Source organism: Ciconia boyciana, chromosome 1 (genome assembly GCF_034638445.1).
Source record: "Ciconia boyciana chromosome 1, ASM3463844v1, whole genome shotgun sequence".
In the NCBI taxonomy this organism is placed as follows: domain Eukaryota; kingdom Metazoa; phylum Chordata; class Aves; order Ciconiiformes; family Ciconiidae; genus Ciconia; species Ciconia boyciana.
In genome coordinates, this window is record NC_132934.1 from 209,231,219 (window position 1) to 209,251,261 (window position 20,043).

Consider the following 20,043-nt stretch of genomic DNA (forward strand, 5'->3'; position numbering starts at 1 on the left):
AGACCAAGAATTATTCATATTCTGGACATCTCAAAAACAAAAGGATGCAGATCCTGCATGAAATGGTTTAATATTTATGCTTATTATTGGAATTCCATCACTCCAGCAGCTGTTTGCATAAAATCACATAGCAAAATCACTAGAGTTTGTAAACCTGTCAGATCAGAATTAGGAGGCATCTACAAAAAATGTGGGCAGAAAAAACCAGCCAGCCTATTTTCTGTGTTTTTCCATAGCTCAAACTCCACTAATATTCTCCACTTCTAGCTTCTTCTTTTTAGTAAATCAGCATAATACAAGAGCAGATAGAGTTAAGTGTTAACATAGAAATCATTAGAAGACAACACATACCTAGAAGAAGAAGGAAGTAAAAGAAGAGAAGGAGGATGATGTGTCCAATTATTGAAGGAGAATAAAGACACATCACCTGAAACCTGCAATTGCACCTCACTTTGAAATATATCGCTATTTTCGTTTACTTGCAAAGCAAGCAGGTAACTCTCAGAATTACCTTTCTTGTTTCAGATGGATATTTAAATACTTCATCCCAACTACAGAATCTTTAAGAAAGTCTGTGAAATAAAATAAATGCTTTTGGCTTGCTTCATGTGAGAAAGTAATGTAATCAAGTGGTCATTTTCCTCCCATTTCAGGCAGAACCATTCCATTAGTAAGAATTCACTAAAGCAAGAGACCTTCCTGTGTAAAATCCAGTGACATCCAATTTAAACCTAAGCAGAAAAATTCCACCTGATAACAAGCACTGAATAAAACCTTCAGCCTTGCAAGACATTAAAAATGTGTCAAAAAAAATTAAGCCCTCAACTTGGGAGCTGAAAAAAAAATAGCATTGACAATGTCACAATCAATGAAAAATCTGTGAGAAGAAATACTTCTTCTTTTCGCCTCCCAAAAAGCCCAAAACAAAACAAAAAAACCCTTCCCAAACAACATCACCAAAACAAACAAACAAAATCTCAATTATTATAAAGGGGAATGTATTTCTGACTTCCTCATGCATCTTTCAACTACGGGTCTAGACACGTTTCTGCGCTCACTTTGGCACGTACTCTTTGGTAAGTGCGAGTCCTGTGACAGCAGCCTCGGGTACCGTTAAAAAAGTCATGCAGACACAGGTCCATACATCCAAAGAAGATAATTAAAGAAGGAAGGAAGAAGTGATGCACATCCGACCTCGGCTCAGTACTGACTTTGCAACAGACTTCTTGTGTACTTACAAGGGGAGTCACTTAGATTCACCTTTCCTAAGCATAGCATTCTTAAAAATACACAGCCAGTCCTCGCTGGTAATTCATGTTTCCTCCGATACGGACAGGGACAGACGACTCCAGAAGAGCCACCCTAAGCCGTCACAGGCAGCGGTCTGGAGACAAGCATTGGCACTACACACAATTACAATGACTAACATCTGCCATCTTATTTCACCTCGTTTTCCTAACAACTTTTGCGAAAAAGGTGGAAATACTCTTAGTAATGGAATTTGCTCAGTAAGTACTGGATGGTATGGGTATAGCGTCCCTGCCAAATTCAGGTAGGGAAAAGACAGGCTTATTAAGAATAATTAAAAAGTTGTATTTAGGAAAGGTCTGTCAGTGCCTCACACACGCACTGGGCAAAGGGGAGGAAGGGTTGCCAGGTCAAGCACTAATCAGAGCTTTTCAAAGGGAGCCAAGTTTACTCTCTTTTATACCAGACAGACTACTGCAAGAAGGGTATGAAATGCAGCCAGAAGGGAAATACTGTACTACCAGGAGACCATGGTTGTCTCAGCAATTAAGGCCTCCCCAGGGGGTTAATTACACACAGACACAGCCAGGTATTTTAGAAAATGTTTTCTGAGTGTGCCACAAGAACGAGCACAGCTTGGCCAGCCTGGCTCCGGACCCCCAGCAGCTTATTTGCTTTGAACCCCAGGAATGCAGCTCCCAAGAGGCGGCGATGGTCAATGTTTCATCAACAGCTCAAAGGGCTGATTTGGCCATCGGGGCCATGTCCCCGCCAGAGTCTGATTCCCTTTCCCTCACACCATTCCTGGGTGGGTTTTACAACAGTGCGGTCCTCTCCCTACTTCTCCAGGACACCCTGCTCAGGTGTTTCTCTTCTCCATAGCCTGCCCTCCACTCCCCATTCACAAGCCTCGGAGTACCCTATGAGACCTACCTCCCTCTAGTGCATCTTCAATCCTCAAAATCTTGCAGATGGTTGTTTTTTCAAACATGAAAAAATCAGAGGAATATATTAACTTGTAGTGATGACTAAAGCCTAATTCATGTAAGTAATTATTTTTTTTTCCTTTAGCTATTAAAAGTAACACTTCCCCATCTGTATGGGAATCCTCTGGCTGGCAAATGTGAATTTGGCATGTTTCACTGAGGTCTCTGAGGCAAACACATAAATGCGAAAGAGACTTACAGACCTAAGATTCTCGTCAATAGATATATCTCAATATCAATGCCAATTTCATTCAGTTTGTGATCTTCTCTGACAGTATAAACTGGAAAGCTTGTGGTTATTGGAACACATGATTACTTTACTAACTTTCCAACTTAATAAATCCTAAAAAAGGGAAAATCCTTTCATTTCCCTCCATTTATTTATGGCCTGGAATTGTAAGAAGCTAAAGTGAATTATCAAGACACCCCCCCCCCCCCCAACTTGTACAGTAATAAATTAACCCTTCTCTCCCGTGTTCTGCACTAACTAAAATAATGTGGGATTTCTAACAAACAAAAATAACCATGGAATAAGCAAAAGTTCATTTTACTACATTTTGCTGCCAGATAGTGATTGCAGTGGGAACTATTTTGTCCAGATGTTTTTTAACTTGTATGGATTTGAAGAGAATTTCCTAAAATACATAGTAGGAATGATTGATTATGTGGGACAATATGGTTCTTTTTTAATCGTACCAACACGAATCAAGAATTCCTTATTTCACAAATAGACAAGAGAATATAGTCAAGGATCTTCTACCCAAAGGAAAAAAAACACAGCATGGTGTACAGCATTGTGAAAGAAAACACATGTGGTAAAACCAGTAGTTTACAAGTATATCATTCCATATCCAACATATGTGAGCTACTTACTTATAAAAAGAAACATTCATCTAAGAGCCAAGGGAATGGTTTAGACACTCTTTTAAGAGGGCAATTTTTAAATTGAAAATTGTCATTAATAGTCCCAATAAGTGAAAGCTAAGAAATTATTCATTGATTCTGATGATGCAGTGAATGTGAGCAAGGCCAAAGTTTGCTTTCATCCAAAAGAATAGTTTGTATGTTAGTTCTGAGATGCAAAACTTTAAACATGTTTAACCTGAGAGACTGAAAATCTTGGCAGGGTTAGGGTGATTCCACCAATTAAAAAAACATATTTTGCTCTGGGTATTCTAAACTTCTGTCACAAATAAAATTTAAGGGCTACAATAAAAGATTTAACTGAAGCAGATTAGAGGTGGAAAACAAGTGTTGTGCATATTTGTTCAATTTTTTCCTGTGCTTGTGAATTGCAAAATGTATTCTTTCTTCTGTATAATCAGGCAATTCCCAGCTTTGTGCGAGCCTGTCATACATCGAGAGAAGGAGAATACCACTCTCCTGGAACAGGAAGAAGTGATTTTAAACTACAAAAATCAGTTAACCTCTTAACATATATTTTCCACTTAATCTTACCTCCAAAAAATGCTCTGCTTGCTGTTCCCGATCCAATTTTCTTGATGTTGTTGTAATCAGACCTGTGAAAAGAGGACGATATTTGTCAATATACATTGAAAAATATATGTCTCTATTGACCAGAAGAAATAAATTCAGTTTTCAACACTCAAAAGGAAAAAATCTATTTGAAGCTATATCAGACACAGATTTCTTGACATCTGTCAAGCATTTTCTTTCTCAGTGCAGCCATTATGACTTTCTGACTAACAATGAATCTTTAAAGAAAAATGCTGTGAGAAAAGTAACTGAAAAAGTTAGCTGTGTATCTACAGTTAACATGCTACATTTATTACAGTGAATAAAAAAAACTTACTAAAGAATCTCTATTTGTCTTATGATTAAGTGCTTCAATCAATCATTTGCATTTGACTGAAATCCTTCCATAAAAAAACTCATTAAAGATTTCAGAGTTCTCGAACAATTAATGGGATAGGATGCTGATTGCTTCCACGCCAAGAATACTTGACAAAGAAGGTTATTTCTGTAATAACTACTTGTATACATAATGATTTCCAAATGTAATCATTCTAATGCATTAAAGGTTTTGTACTACAATTTCATCAATTTGTTCCATGCTCAAATTGAGTCTTTATAATAAAGTACCCTTTTACATGAGGATGATCAAGATATCTTTTTTTTTTTTAGAGCAATAAACTTTCACAAATGATTAACCTCCTGTGAGATTTAAACCAAGGAAAGAAAATGAAACACTTCCAAAGTTCCCTCAAGAAAAGTGACGCATATCTTCTATGAACATAGCTTAGTTTTTTATTTTGTTCTCACTAGAGATTTAAAGGGCAGATTTGAGTTTTCCCTCATACAAAACACTTCTTTGGATAGGAAAATGCATCATGTGCTTGTTTTGTGATAGATTCTGATGAGCGTAAAGGGACTAACTTTTCCTAGAGATAAAGCTGGTTTTGGAGACAATGCCAGTGGACAAAGTTGTTCTCAATAATTCCTTGTCTCTAAGATTACCGAGGAAGACAAGAAAATAAATACTCCCTGGATTACCTATTATACTTATTTATTTAGTCAGACCAGCCAAACATCTAAACACAAATCCATGATGACCCTAAATTCTTCAAAAAAAACATCAGCAACATCTTATGTCTACATAATACCTCTAGTCCCAGAAGGCTCCTACAGCTACAGCTCCTCCCAGAAGGCTTCTACAGCTACAGCTCCTCATACACTGTTGCCTTCTCCTGGGAGGAATCACTTGATCTATTTTGGTGAGAAGGGGGAAAATATTACTTGAAGTAATGGGATGAAATGAACAAAGGAAAGTCCACTCTGCTTCCAATATTTCAGATTCATTACAAGACCTATTAGATCACAGAAGCGACACCCAGCAGGAGGTCACAGAAACCAGAGTGGATCATTACAATTACATGGAAGATTCTGGTGCTGGCAAAAGGCTGAAAAACCAAAACAACTGGTATTGCCTGCATCGAGCAATTGTAAGTATTCAAAACAGTTACACAATATGGGAGACATTTACTCACTGCATGACATCAATGACACAAATTGGTGTCATTCACACAAGATCCCCCCATGCCTAGAGAGAATGCAAAGATACATGGAAGAAGTTCCTAATTATGAAAGAAGTTCAGCCCCAATAAATTGACAAAGTAAAAGTTTCAAATTTGAAATATCCCTGTTCATCACATGCATGGTCACTATGGATATTTATCAAGCACAACCTAACCATGGCAATGAATATGATAATTTTTATATCATATTCTGCTTTCTTCCTTCCTAATGTGCCCTATGAACTCCACCTACTTTCTTCTTAAACAAGAAACGTCTAGCTGTAAATTATAGAAGGTCTCTGTCCTCATCATCTTCAGGCAGACGAATTCACATTCCTTTTGAAGACCAAGAGCTAGCATCTGAAACTGAGTATCACTGTCAGAAGGAACAGTACTTGTCTTTCATTGGTAAAACTAAAACTACTCCTACTACTACTGCTCCTCTTCACAAAACTACTGTTATCACTAAGGGGTTTTTTTTGTTTTCCTTTTTTCAATGTAGAGCCTTTTGGACTGCAACAATGGTCAGAGTGCCCTCAGACCTGAATTTCCTTCTAAAAGAAGTGTATGAATGTATGGCAGGTCACTACGACAGAACCGCCTATATTTTAAATGTAGCAGATCTTAATAGTTTTAGCACCCAGACTTAACGGCCGGTCCTAAAGGGCAGGTAACCAGATCATCACCATCAGTTCTGCAGACCTGATCCTGAAGTATGGTGCTAGCACAACTAGTTGGTTTCGCTTTAAAGACAGCTCTACATACAACTGCCAGTTCTGGGCAGTTTCATTAGGTTGTCACAATACTCTATAGAAAGAATTGGCCATTTATGTGTGCAGTCGTGGGGCCTCTAGTTTCCATTCCTGTTCTCTGAGGAACTCTCCCATCTGACATTCATGGTGTCCCCATTGCAGTCTCCTGGCTGCTCACTTCCACATACGTTCCTGAAGTCACAGATAGATCACACTACACAACGCTACTGTTTAAAATATGACTATACATAAAATCAGATCTCAACGACTTGATGTTAATATTTATTTAATTATGGTCACGCATTAGTATGGATGTGAATCTGGTCCTTTCAGATTATAAAACTCTACTTCAAGGAATTCTGTTTAAGACAAATCATCAAAACTGAAAAAAAGAAATATATTCCAGTTATGTCTAAGACTACCCACAGCTTTACCACTCCAGTCTCAAAGAAGTTAATTTCATGGGTTTTATGAAAACCTTGCTGTGTCCCTCCCTCCTGTATTCAGTACTCCATGCCATAGATACATAATAATAGTAATATTTAGCAGGATGTAGAACTTTATTTTTGAGATACAAGGGCAACTGAGAGAAACTTGGCTTTGCACAAGAGAATATAACCCAGTTTTAGTTCTTCTCTAACTGTATTAAATCATCATACTCTGTTATGGTGTAAAGGCATTATCTAAAGAAAATAACTCACAGAGAAAAATAAACCAAAGAAATGATGTTAGGCTGCACTGCTGGTTATGATATAAAATCACATGGGGACAATGATAAAAAATGACCCTTTCTTTTTTCCCGTCTTCAATATGTGCCATAGCTCTTCTAGATACAGCCATCTGGACAACTGTCCAAAGCCAGCTGGGAAATATAGCACGCATTTCTCACAAAATAGTCAAAAACACTAACAAGCTTCAAAAGTCAGAGCACACCTCTCAAATGGTTTCTCTCAAATTTCCAGGGAAACATCATGGTCCTGCTAAGGGCAAGAGATATTTATAACTGTGATGATTCTTTAAGAGCAACCATGAAAGTGAAGAGGAAAACTGGATCCGACAGAAAAGTTATTTACAACAAAACCACCAGCTCACAAGCAAGGTTATGTGATTCTGTTCCCAGCATTTCATACTTTTCTTTGACTTTCTGAGTTAAAACGTCTCTTTGTGTGCATCCTGGCATATCTGTTCCTCAGGCCATATAAATGAACTGTTTTGTGAAACTCCAAAACATTGCTTGACCCAGTATTTCAGCTTGGAGATAACTACATGTTCTTATATAACTTACTTTTCTACAATACCTGTTACTTTTGCTATTGGAGTACTTTTCCCATCCTAATAAATGAACAATTACTATTCTCCTCCCGTTACAGAGTTTGGAAATGCTGCAAGGTGAGTAAGCTCACCCCACACAACATATCCCATTATACTGCAGGGCATGGGGACAAGTCCCAGCTGACACCGACCGGGGAACGTCCTTCCAACACCTCACTGTACACTGGATAGGATCATCATCCTCTCCTGCATCATCCCCCTCTAAAAGGAAACTCAGCATGTGGAAGGGGAAGAAATAGCAGTCTCCTTCACCCCATCACCTTATAATCTGGATGGGAGAACCAGAGATTTGGGGTGGGCAGCAAGGCAGACCTGCCTTACAGCTTAGGTGCAGCCATAGTGACACAGAAGAAAGAACAGGACCAAGACTAAGAAATCCTGATACTTTAACCAATACATCAGGCTATACAATCTTCAGCCAATGCATCATGTTGGAAACAAATCACCAGTTATTAGGGCTCAGACGTGTGATCAAGACATTTGAGCAACACTTATCACTGATGCTTGAGATGTTTTTAGCACATCACAGATGCAAAGTGAAAAAAAGAAAAAGTTCAGTGAAAGAGATCAAAACCCACATGAGTTACTTCACATTTGCAATGAATGAAGCATGCAGTTACTAGAGTGCAAATGAGGAAACATAACTTATTAGCAAATGGTAACTTGATCATAGGTCTGATGTCTTAGAATTAATACCAGGTATGTGTGTGGATGCATGCGTGTGTGTGTGTGTCTGTGTATAGATGACTGAAGATGACATAAAATCAGGAATAGTTATGAATTCAACAGTATGACTAATGCTTTATAATCATTTTTTGTAGAAAACTGCATCTTTATTAATAATAAAGCCAGCAAACCTGAAAGAGAGAGCAGCAGCTTGTTGGTTCTATTGTGTCAGCTGAGGTATGCTTTGTTATTCAAAAGTGGTATAATGTTCTGTGTCAAAATGGGTCTTTTGTGATATATTGTATTTTTCTGAACAGTAGTTCTGTTTGTATGCTTAAATATGTGGCTATGCTAAATGTCTATATCTGAGGAATACCCAAAAGTACACATTGCTCTCTGATGAAATGCAGGTAACAGGCTCAGTCTAGCACAATTCCACTGCAATCAAAGAAGCCCTGTAAATTTATGCTAGCTAAGAATCTCTCTCAAATGAATGTAATATTTGCATTTTTATTTTTAGTCAAGAATATGTGAAAAAGCATAGAAAATTATTAACTTATTTAACATAAACAAAGCAAGGCAAACAAATTTATATTCAAATGTAATTTGAGGCCAACGTCTTTCATTTCAAAAAGTTCAGTAACTATATTTCCACTTGCATATCCAAATTATTCCTTCCTCAGGAGGTTGTGATACTGCCGTGTAATCCTACCAGAGCTTCAAAATTTAATTTGAATTCTGATATTTTTGCCAATCTTTATCAAAATTTGTTTGTATGCTACTGGAAATATATTTTATAGGATGGCCTAAAGCTAACATTGATACTTATTAGAGAAGTAACCATCTTAGAGATGGTTATTTTTATTATTAACTTGACAAGAAATGTGGGATAATATGCAAGCAAGGTGAGACTCTTGAGAAATGCAGACAGAATAAAATCAAATAGCCACTTTTCAAATCTTAGGTGAATTTGATGCTGATAAAAGTGAAGGTGACAACTGAAGATGGGGGAAATAATGCCAAAACTACACTATCCCAAATTGTCATCTGAGGGTCATGTATTTATTCAACAATTTTATGAATTGTTGGATAAATTCAACTATTTTATAAATTCCATAAATTATCAACTAGTCAGCCAGAATAGACTATGCACATAAGCCTTAATTTATATGCTGGAAAAGTTAAGTGTTTCTTTGTTTTCTTAACACTTTCTGTTCTGGAAAACTCAAAGCATTCTCTACCTCTGTTCTTGCAGTCAGAAAGGGTGATGGCACCTGGACAAATGTGAACCTTGCCTGCTAACTCTGCCTCCAATGCTTTAATTAAAAATGGCCAATTGCCAATTAGGATTTTCCAACTGAATAATCCATGCTCTGCCTTCATTTAGCTCTCTGGTTTCACAGAATGGTCTTCATACAAATAAAACCTCTGCGTGTCTGTGTGTGCTTAAGTTGATAGACCATGCTATACAAATACATACATATGTACTGTGTATAGTCAAATATTTGAGTATGTATATGTATGTGCGACATTTTACATATACCCAATGAGGTGAATGTTAAAAATTAGCCTAAAATATACATATTTACAGAGGTATATTTAGCTCTGATGTTTACCAATGTTCATTCTTTCAATATAAATGCATTATTTGAAATATTTGTGTTGGAAACAAGCTAAATCATGGTCTTAGAGAGCCACAGAAGAAAAATTCACCAAGGGCTGTTAAATGCAAAGGCAGAGGAAATTTCTAAGCACTGGAGAGCTTGAACAATAGTACACAGAGGGAAACAGTGGGTTTGCTTCTTCTGATGCTTATTCTCTACGCGTCCAGATCAGCCCACGGCTGTAGGTGTTATAGTGAACTAAACTGACCTTTAGCTTAGAAGAAATTCACATATTTTTCAATACTATGGCACTTAGGGACCAATCAGTTTGCTGCAGGCTATTTTCTAACACAGATTGAATTTCCCTAATATGGCTATGAAGCCAAGGAGAGTTCAATAGCCTTCTCCTTATGAAATTAAATTATTTTCCTTCAACCTGTGGATGGATAACCTTACCTGAGCTGTTTCCTGAAGTACTGCTTAAAAGATAACAGAATCTGGTATGGAGAGACAGCATGTTTTACTGCTGTCTCTGGAAGTGTTGCAAATTTTATGGTATAAAGAATAAATTTTTAAAAAATGAAATTTTAAAGAACTCTTTTATTAATTTCTTATTTCCAAACTTTGTTTAGATGAAATATGAAAAGAGTATATGTTTAGATGAAATATGAAAAGAGTATAAGACTAAAGTAAAAGAAGCCCAATATGTTACTCTGTTTTAAGCCAAAGGCTGAGTGTCTTCATAGAGATAGGAAGCTGAGTAAGAAAGCAAGGTTTTTCCCTTCCCCGGCAAAAGACTAACAGGATACAATTTACTGCATGTTTTATTGTCCATTATTAAATCATCTTTTTTTTTTTCCTGTTATGCATAGTCATAAAAACCATTTTGTTAAAAAAATACAAGTGTGGGATGGGTTAGAAGTATGACTAGGGACTTCAGGTTATTACGCAGGGTTTGATTGAAGCCTCGGAATATACTGCCTGGCTGCAAGTCACAGCAATACATGCTTTACAACCTCTCTACTCGCAGTGTTAGGGTCTTCGACCAGGACAGCCAGGCAGCACACGACCATATATGTCAGGGCTTATACATCACACCCACACAGAAATGGTCTGGATGGATTAGCCAAGGTCTCGTCTCAAAGCTTTGTAGTGCCTGGTTGCTGGGGGAAACTTTCCCCTCATTAAGATACTGATCCTCATCTTCAAAGAAAACAATTTTGAAATGGAAACAAGAATATTAAATGAGAGCTTTCTCGGCAGCGTTACTGTGCCTCGCGAGATGCTCTGAACATCCTGCAACGTTGATGCTATCATCTCGTCACAGTCCAAAGTGGATGAGGTTCCCAATCTGCCTTTATCAAATACTATAAGGAGCAAGGATACAGACAGAAAACCACATGAAGATATCAAAAGAAACGTTCTGTAGAGTTACCCTTGAAGGCACTGCTTGGGGAGAAAAATGCCTTGGGATTGTTTGCTGAAAATATGGGCCTTTTAACCCAACAAGTTAAACAGACAAAAGGAATAAGTAAAACAAACACTGCTTTTCCAAAAATGTTCCATAAATTCAGCGACTGGTTATACACACTGCTCATTCATCAGAGCCCCTAGACTGAATTTGAAGAAATTCATATGGGAATGTATGGGTTTACTGATGAGTTTACTAGAAATCTCAAATATTTATTAACAGTACACACAAAGGTATGAACACAGCCTTTCCTTACATATACTGAACACAGAAAAGAGTGCATAGCTGTTCAGAAATACAGCCATCAGTTGTCAACTGTCCTGCTACGCTTTGAAAGTAAATTTAGGACTTCAGATGGAAAAAAAAAAGGGCAGCCACAATAAATAGCATTAGGATTTTCCACCTTATATTCAGGAAAGTAAAACTATCGCATATTCCTAACCACTGAAATGTTGAAATGAATAGCAATAACCAGGGTAATTTTATTACCCACAGGCAGTGAGAGGCGTTGTAAACACTCTAACAGCACATTCATCTCCTGCAATAAATTAGGGATCGACAAAATGAAATTGAATTTCAAAGATAAATGATAGAAAACGATGTACATTTTACTTGGAGATGTAAACAAACATATCATTTTATATAATTACACATGTAAACCTCTAATTTAGAAAGACTGCATTCTGATCTAAATGAATGATACTTCATTGAACAGGAAAGAGAACCCACCAGGCAAGCCAGTGCAATTACGTGGAGGACTGCTGCCTTATTGTTTTTCCTGAGGTGACAATGAGAGTGAAATGACCTCTTTGAAACAAGACAGGTATAAAAAATGATTGCTTTTAAAAACAGTTACATTTTCTAATGTGTGGTTATGTCTGGGGAAAAAAAAAAAAAGGAGAAGCTGAAGCAAAACCTTTTTATTCCTCTTTGGTTGTCCCTTCTGTCTCTTGTTAGAGTTCCCTCAGCTTATTGCTGAAAATATCAAAACTCTGCACAAAATGCAAAGCAAACATTTACTTCAATGAAGAATTTGGATTATGCTTTCCTTTAAAGGGAGATTATGGCTTTTTTTTGTTCTTAGAATCTGTTTAAAATGACAATATGGTGTGCCAGTCTGTTCAGCCTGGTGGAACAGCAGACTCGGAGGGACTCCCTTTCATCCCTTCAAAACTCAGTCAGCACAGTCCTCAGCAACTGCAGGCAAATTCACCACTCTCCTAAATATTTACCTCAATTTTAAAAGTGGCCAGGTTTGCTGTTCCCCGTATTCCTCCTGGAAGGCTGTTTGGGAACGTGACCGCATGGTTGAAAGCCCCTGGCTTCCAGACAGACTGCGTTTATGAGCAATTTGCACCTTCATTTTGGTCAACTAAACAAGCCAAGCTCCTTTGGCTTCCTCTCACCTAATGAACTTGCCATTGCTCTTCTTGCATTGCGGTTCCAGCCCTCATCTCTCCTAAGCCTGATGGATGGAGGCTGAACACTCCGCTCCAGATAACGTCTACGCAGTCTGGCTAAAGCAGCCTAACTACTGCCTCACTGCCTCCAGTGGATGCACGTCTAGCAGAGAGCAGCAATCTTGTTATTAGTCCCCAAAATGCACCATTTCCTTTACTCTGCTAATGAATTTCTACTCTTCGAACCCTCAGGGATCCGTTATTTCTTCTTTTTTTCCCCAACCTCTCCTGTTTGGATGATGCCTGCTAACTCTGGATCAGAGCAAACTCCCACTTTTGAAGCCAGCATCATTGAAGAAACCACCAAACAAGATAATTTGTCTAGCCAGTACTTGAAATAACCTGTTAATGTGTGCCCTTCAGCATGCAAATTCCTCTTTCAAGACTCATCATTTTTATTTCCTCTTTAGCCAGACCCATATGCACATATCAATTTGACTATTAATCTCCATGTCCTCGTACCTCATAAATTCTGCAGTGCAACCATACCAACTGTATTACTGAAGTCCATGTAGATGACACACAGAACATTTCTTAGAACACCATTTATCTTATCAATGACATCAAGATAGGCTGATACGATTTACTTCTGGTAAACCCATAAGCACTTTTACCCCATTTTCTATTTATTTCCATGTTTTTAATTATACTGTCTTTCAAAATACGTTTGAAAGCCTTGCCGATGACAGAGGTCAGACAAATAGTTCTGTGACTGCAAGGCTTATTTCTTCACCCTGTCTTCCTGCTCTTTACCACTGACATTTTATTTATCTCCCAATTGTATGGTTCAAATCCTAGATTTGATAATACCCCTCAACAGTTACTTGCTACAGGAGTTCAATTTAAGGTGCCAGTTCTTTCACATTTCTGGAGTGGAGATTATCATTGTTATTCTTACTTGCTAAGAGAGTGATGGCAGTGAAATGAGTTTGGCCAGGAAGAAGCCAAACCCCAAATAGCTCTGGACAGCAGGACACAGTTTGAAAACCTGCCTGTGCCAAACCCCAGTCACCACCTGACTGTGGTCGCTTTGGACCATAAATAATCTCGGGCATCTCAGTGAATTGCCTGAACTCAGGTGGGATGAAGCTAGTGCACAAACTGCCACCCCAAAAAGCCTCCCCTCAAAAACAATCCCTCAGGGAAAGGGCGGTGGAGCCACCATCAAACACACAGAGTCTGCAATCCACAGCTGCAATTTTTAAATGAAAAGACTGATAATACTCAAAGTGCCCAAGCTGCTCTGGCTTCTCCAGAACAACTGACGGGCAATTTCTCCGCTGTGTCATTGTAGCCTGAGTCATCTCTTACAGCTGCGATGCTCTGAAACAACTGAGCAAATGCCCTTGAGGGACTGTCATGCAGGGGCTTAGATCTCCTAAAACACTTCACACGGAAGTTCACAGTTTGTGGGACAAGAAGGTTTTCAAGTTCAAATCCTTTATTTAGGCTTAAATGAATACATAAGAATAGAAATAGCATTCATATCTTGTTTTCTTCCCTTAAAAAATGCAGTGCCACCTAAAAACCTAATTGCTAATATGATGCCTCAGCACAGATTTTAACATCCCCCTGCATTGCTTTCATTTTCAGGGAGAAATTACAGAATTCTATTTGGGTTATAATTAGCATATAATTATTACTGGCAGGAATAGCTATAAATATATATAACTGGTGGCTAGCTTAGTAACCAGCACACATAATCATTATACAATTTTCTTTAATTTTTCTATGCACAAAGGCCTCATAATTCTGCAAAAGCGACAACTGAGCCTAACTAGACTCTGGTTATAATTTATGCTAATTAATTTCACTGTTTGCAAGAAAGAAGAGTTATATAACATCCATGGCGGGGGTAGGTGGTGCCACTTTCAGTGGAAAGGGGATATGCAAATATTCTGCACCTTGGGCCTGAATACATAATGAATTATTGTTCAATCTCCTTCTCTGGCATATTATGATGTAACAACAAAGGAAGGAAAAAATAATACTAAAAACATCTCCAATGTATGCTTTTGTATAACATATGCATAGGTCACAGCATGATGAAGTCCTGGTATTTTCCTTTCTCAATTGTGGAGGAGGTGTGGAGGGTGCACGGGGCACAGCTGTCAGATTTTCCTCCTAATCTAGACACCCTCATTACCTTTTAAAGAGAAGTGATTTTGCATTTTTCCACACACACCCTCAACCGAGTGCTGTTCTTGACAACAGGAAAACAACCCCGCTTTTCGCCCAACCGCACTCAAAAGAAAGGCGTTGATCCCTCATTACCAGCAATTGTCTCCAGCTCAGCAAAGCCACAGCGCTGGGATAGCGGTGCCTTGTGCTAACTGCAGATTCTCCAGGTCAAGTCAATCTCATCTTCATCTCTAATAAAAAAATGATTCATTGTCGAGGTGACCTTCCTGATCCAGAGGCAGAATGCAGAGCTGCGGAAAGAAGCCTCATAGAAAAGATATATGGCCTTGTTTCATGACATGCAACTCACAGATAGACCTCAGCACTGTCAAGATCCACTGCCCTTCCCAAGGTGGTCTCCTGCCTAAGAAACCATACTGAGACACCTCTGCTTGGTTTCCAGCTCACACTCTATATTGGTCTGTAACCTTACATGAGACATTTTATGTCTCCATGCTTCATTTTCCCCTTCCATAAAACTGGGATAATTGATATCTTTCTTTGTAAAGTGCCTTGTGATCTATAAAGGAAAAAATGACTTGTGTAAGAGTAAGATATTATTAACTAACAATCTCATAAAGCTCAGTCATAACAGCACTAAGCATTTTCCAAAATTTATTGTTAAGTAAGTAAAGAAAGTCATTTCTTTAAAGACTGAAATGAATTTCTTTGCTTTCTAGGGTTTTCTGCTTTCTTTTTTTTCACTTCTCTATGCAGGGATTTATTTAAATTGTTATCAATCGGTAAAATATAGTATTAGCTCTGACATCCCACTTCAGTGGCTCAGCACATAACAAATAGCAAAAATGCACAGTAAAACTAGAACATGACCAGTAGCTGCTTTTCTCTGCAAAGCCAGTCTAGTACCTCAGCTGTGCCAACAGCTGTCAGAGCAGAGAAGCAACAGAGTGGGTCCTGGGTACCAATAAATCTTCGGCCGAGGAAGAGGAGCAGAATCAGTTATTTGCAAAGAGCTCTCTCTTGCTTTGTCACCAAGTCAGAGGTGGGATCCTCAGGCTGAGCTCTTTCCACGTGCAGAGGCACATGGAGCGGAGGGAGGGCAAGCAGACCCCATCTTCAGTTGCCCAGTCAGGGGTCTCAGCAGCACCCAAGCACCATCCCTGCTGGCTGCTTTTAAACAACGGTACTGATTTATTTATAACTCCCAGAGTGACTGGGGAAGAACCTGAAGGGACTGGGATGAGAGTATAGAGGGGATGGAGGAATGAGGAGATATACATTGGGGGAGGATGTGAATGTGCATCAGTCCCGGCAGAGAAGGAGACTGAAAGCAGCACAGGCATTAAGCAAATCTTTGCCACCAATGGGGTTGATGACAGAGGAGCAAGGGCCAGTCATCACCTCATGAATGACGATGGAGACGTGCTACCACAAGGACTGCTTTTGGGACAGAAGATGTAGGAGCATCCAGAGGCTGTGGCAAAGCTGCTGCTGGAGGTGCTGTAGCCGTAAGGACAAACACCACCACTTGCTTTTTACTTTCTCCTGGCTGAAGCCCCGCCCTGCTGTTTTGATCCATCACTGCTAATACACTCCCTCTGTTGTTTCATCTTCTTTTTACTTTCTACTTTCTCCTTTCAACTCTTGGTTAATGCATAGGTCCTCATATCCTACTTTTTCACTCTCTGAAGGCCCCAGATAATGACATTCACCTACCCGAAAGAGGGATGTGTGTGACTTGATCCAGGCCTCACCTGTGCTTCTCTCCTGGTCACACAAATGGGGCTCTGAGGTCCTCCCAGACCTGCATGGCAGAACTGTGAGCCCAAGGAGCAATCGAAGCTACTCTTCTATTCCTTCCTTAGTCCTTCCAGTTGAGGAAATCGACTCTCTTTTTTAGCTACCTCCCTCTTGTACAGATCCCTATCAGAAATCTTAAGATGGATATGGATGAAACAGGAATGGAAACGTATGTGTGTGAAAGCACCAGAAGAAACAACGGTCAGGTTTAAAAGAATGGTCTATATTGATAAACCAAGGAGATGACTGACAGGTGAACTCTGGGGAATGTGCTGTTTACATTTGGGCAGAGGGCTCTGATAAGGTCCCAGCAATGATGACTTGTCAGCAGAAGACCTGTGGTCTGGTAACAGGAGGGCAACAAGGTTACAGCAGGTCACATATACTATCACCCTAAGAGAAAGACAGATAGCCCTAAAGATATCCAAGATGAGGAGATGAAGAAAGCGAGCAATGATTTACAGAGACAGAAGTAAGCAAGATTGTGATGCAAAGGTAACTGTTAATTCCTAAATATTTTAAAAGACCTGTCCAAAACTCAGTTCCTTCTCAGTCAAGAAGAACCCAAGAGACACAGCGAGGACTTCAGTTTCCCACACAAGTCATCTTGGCCACAGCACTTGGATACACATGTTTTGGTGTGTAGGGTATGAGAGTGTGAGTAGGTAAAACCAACTTACAGAGCAAGTTAAAGAAAATTAAATGCCCTTCCCCCTTCACAAGGTCTGGCACTGTTTTGTTACACTTAACTGTGACACTCGTATTTCAGCTAGTTTTAATCTACGCGGCTTCTCAATAAAATGGATGCCACATTTAACTATCCTGCTGACCACAAGCTGAGGAGAACCATGAGGATAATACACATACCCATTGTGAAACCTATTCTGTGCTAACCTATCATGACTCAAAAGCTGGTTGTTATTGCACTACTGGATACAAAGGCTCTGAAGCAGAGTGGGATGCTTGGTGTGCTCATTTGCATCTCATTACCCAGCATGCTCTTCCTCCTCAGAGCTATTTTCATAGCGGCATTGTTGTCCGAGCCCTGGGAACAAGTGGAAAGATTTGGTGACTTTGGATGCATGCAGTTCTTTTCTACTTGCTTTGCTCCCTCTTTATAATGAAAGGCTTTGCAAAGTGGTGAAAATGAATCAATTTTCCGTTTTTAAGGCTGTATGGGTGGGGTTTTTTTTCAGTAGTTTAAGCTATCAGAAGCAAATCTTGAATAACAAATAAGATTACAGAAATGTGAGCCTAATGTTCCTCTCTACAAGGTGCTCAAGCATGAAGGTTTTGATAGGAGAGTAAGAAATGAGATTTAACTTTCTTCTGATTTAAGTTTCGTTTGTACAACAAACCTATTCCAGCAAAATGTGATTGCAAGCTCATATATTCAGTGAAGGGCAAATATCTTCAATCGCAATCCAGCATGATCAGCAGCTTTCTCTGTGTGTTACAAGCCTCAACGAGGAGAACTGAACATACTGGCTTCTGTCATTGCCTACATCTAAGACTGTGATGATTTCACCCTGTCCAATTCCTTTCAAAAGCTGTAGCTTCCAGTTAAAAGTATAAGTTGTCAGCCCGAATAAGCGTCTATGATTTGAGCCAGAGCAGTTTTGATTTCTGGCAGTTTTACTGCATCAAAGGGTTGATTTACAGATCAGTTACAATTTTTTTATTCAGTACTAAAGGGAATAAAACAGCCTCAGACACAGGACTCAAACCAACAGTAAGTTACTTAAGTTTTCCATAGTTTTCGATATGTTTTATAAAGTTGGAAATAAAACTTGATTCCTCAATGACTTTACAGTTTTCAACAGGCACTTAAAAATAATTTTAAAAAATATATAATCCAGGAAAATCTAAGAACCTCAACATCATGTTTTTTAACAACCTCTAGCATACAAAGATTACATTGTACTTCATAAATGTCAATGAATTCAGCACAAAAAGCCTGTGTGAGGTATGAGGTTAGCTTCTCCACAGGTTAAACAGATTTCTCCCATTTTACAGATAGGGAATCTTAGCTATAAAAATAAAAGTACATGTTGAAGACTGGTGCAAACCATAGCAGCAGCACATTTAAAACTCTTATCTCTCAGGTTTGTGTTTTAAGAATGTGAGCAATTTTGACACTCCTTCTTGGGATAAAAAATGGGTAAATATGGGTAAAAATCATGTACAAAAACATGACAGAAAGTCTCAGGGCAAGGAGAAACCACAAATTTCTGGGGTTTTAAGGCTAAGACTCAGTACCTCCTTAAAACATGTTTGTTCCTTGGGCTTCATGTGGCAGCAGGATGAGTGGCATTTCACAGCAGGATCCCATGATGATGCTTTTAAGTGTTTATGCTGTATAACCCTTGATGAATCAGTTACGCATTCTCACTCGCCCAAATTATTCATTTTACAAGCACTATTGTTTTTACAGCAGTAGCACCCTAGGTCTACAAGCTGGTCCTGTAGGATCCAAAAGGGTGGGGTTACACCTGCTGTAGGTACCTGGGATGTGCTTGGTGAAAGTAAAACAACCCAAAGATAAAAGGCAAATGGATTAGGTATTTAAATATTTTAAGATGGAGGAAATCACTGTCAGCCTCTTTAAAGCCCAAATCTACCCCAAGCACACTGCACTGAGCTCAGAGCCAGTGTGTTGGGGTATCATGGAGACATGCAGGAACTGGGAGCAGAGACTGGAGACTGCTTGGCAGCTGGGACGGGGCTCTGTCAGAGCCAGGTTAGGCACAGATTTAATCACATGAACAACAAAACATGATTTCCAAAAAGACCATGATATCTGGTAAGCACAGCAGAGAGTTGAGTGCCCTGTTGGAGCACCTGGACAATGCTGGTAGCTACTGCAGAGTGGTGATGGTGGTGCAAAACCAGGGATGCACGAAGAGCTACAACAGCTATTTCTCTTCCAGAGGCAATGCTTGTACAAGCAGGCAGAAATGAACTGAGGCGGCAACAGTGCGAAGTAACAAAAAATGAACAATAGTTCATTAAAAAGTGAAATGAGCAACAGTTCATTAAAAGTTCACTAAGACACTCTATGCCCGAAAATAATTTTGCTTTGTCAGTCAAAGGAAGGAAGACAAAGAAGTAAGTTCAAATGCATTTTTAGTACACAGATTTTTCCAAAACTCAGTAAGTATTCCCCCAGCCACACCACAGAAACCCCTCTCAAAGCCAAGGGTTAGTGCAGGTGACACAGCCCAGAATAGGATCCTGGCTAACCAGTACAGGTAAGACTCACTGCACTCACCTTCATCCTACCTGGCTGGCAAACCCCCTTGTAGAGTCAAAGGAGAGAAGGAGGCACTTCTTAAGCATGATTTATATAGTTTATTTTAGATATCCAAGCTAAGAGGAGATAAAATGCAGTTTAGGGATGTCTCTCTCTCTCCAGTCACTGTAAAGGCAGTTTACAAAACTAGCTCAGGCGCAGATGACTACAGAGTTTGATAAGGGGAATCCCACCCTCTGCGTCCTAAGAGATAAAACCCAGCAGGCAGGCAAGGGAGGCAGAACGGGACTGTCT

The 20,043-nt window shown here is 39.2% G+C and overlaps 1 protein-coding gene across 1 annotated transcript in view; it reads right to left on the bottom strand.

Annotated features, from left to right (window-relative positions):
• FAT3 (FAT atypical cadherin 3) overlaps positions 1 to 20,043 on the bottom strand; it is a 352,171-nt gene that overhangs the window by 132,267 nt on the left and 199,861 nt on the right. The window contains exon 4 of the mRNA XM_072850741.1: positions 3,693 to 3,754. Coding sequence (XP_072706842.1) covers positions 3,693 to 3,754 — 62 coding nt within the window. The remainder of the gene's footprint in view (positions 1 to 3,692; positions 3,755 to 20,043) is intronic.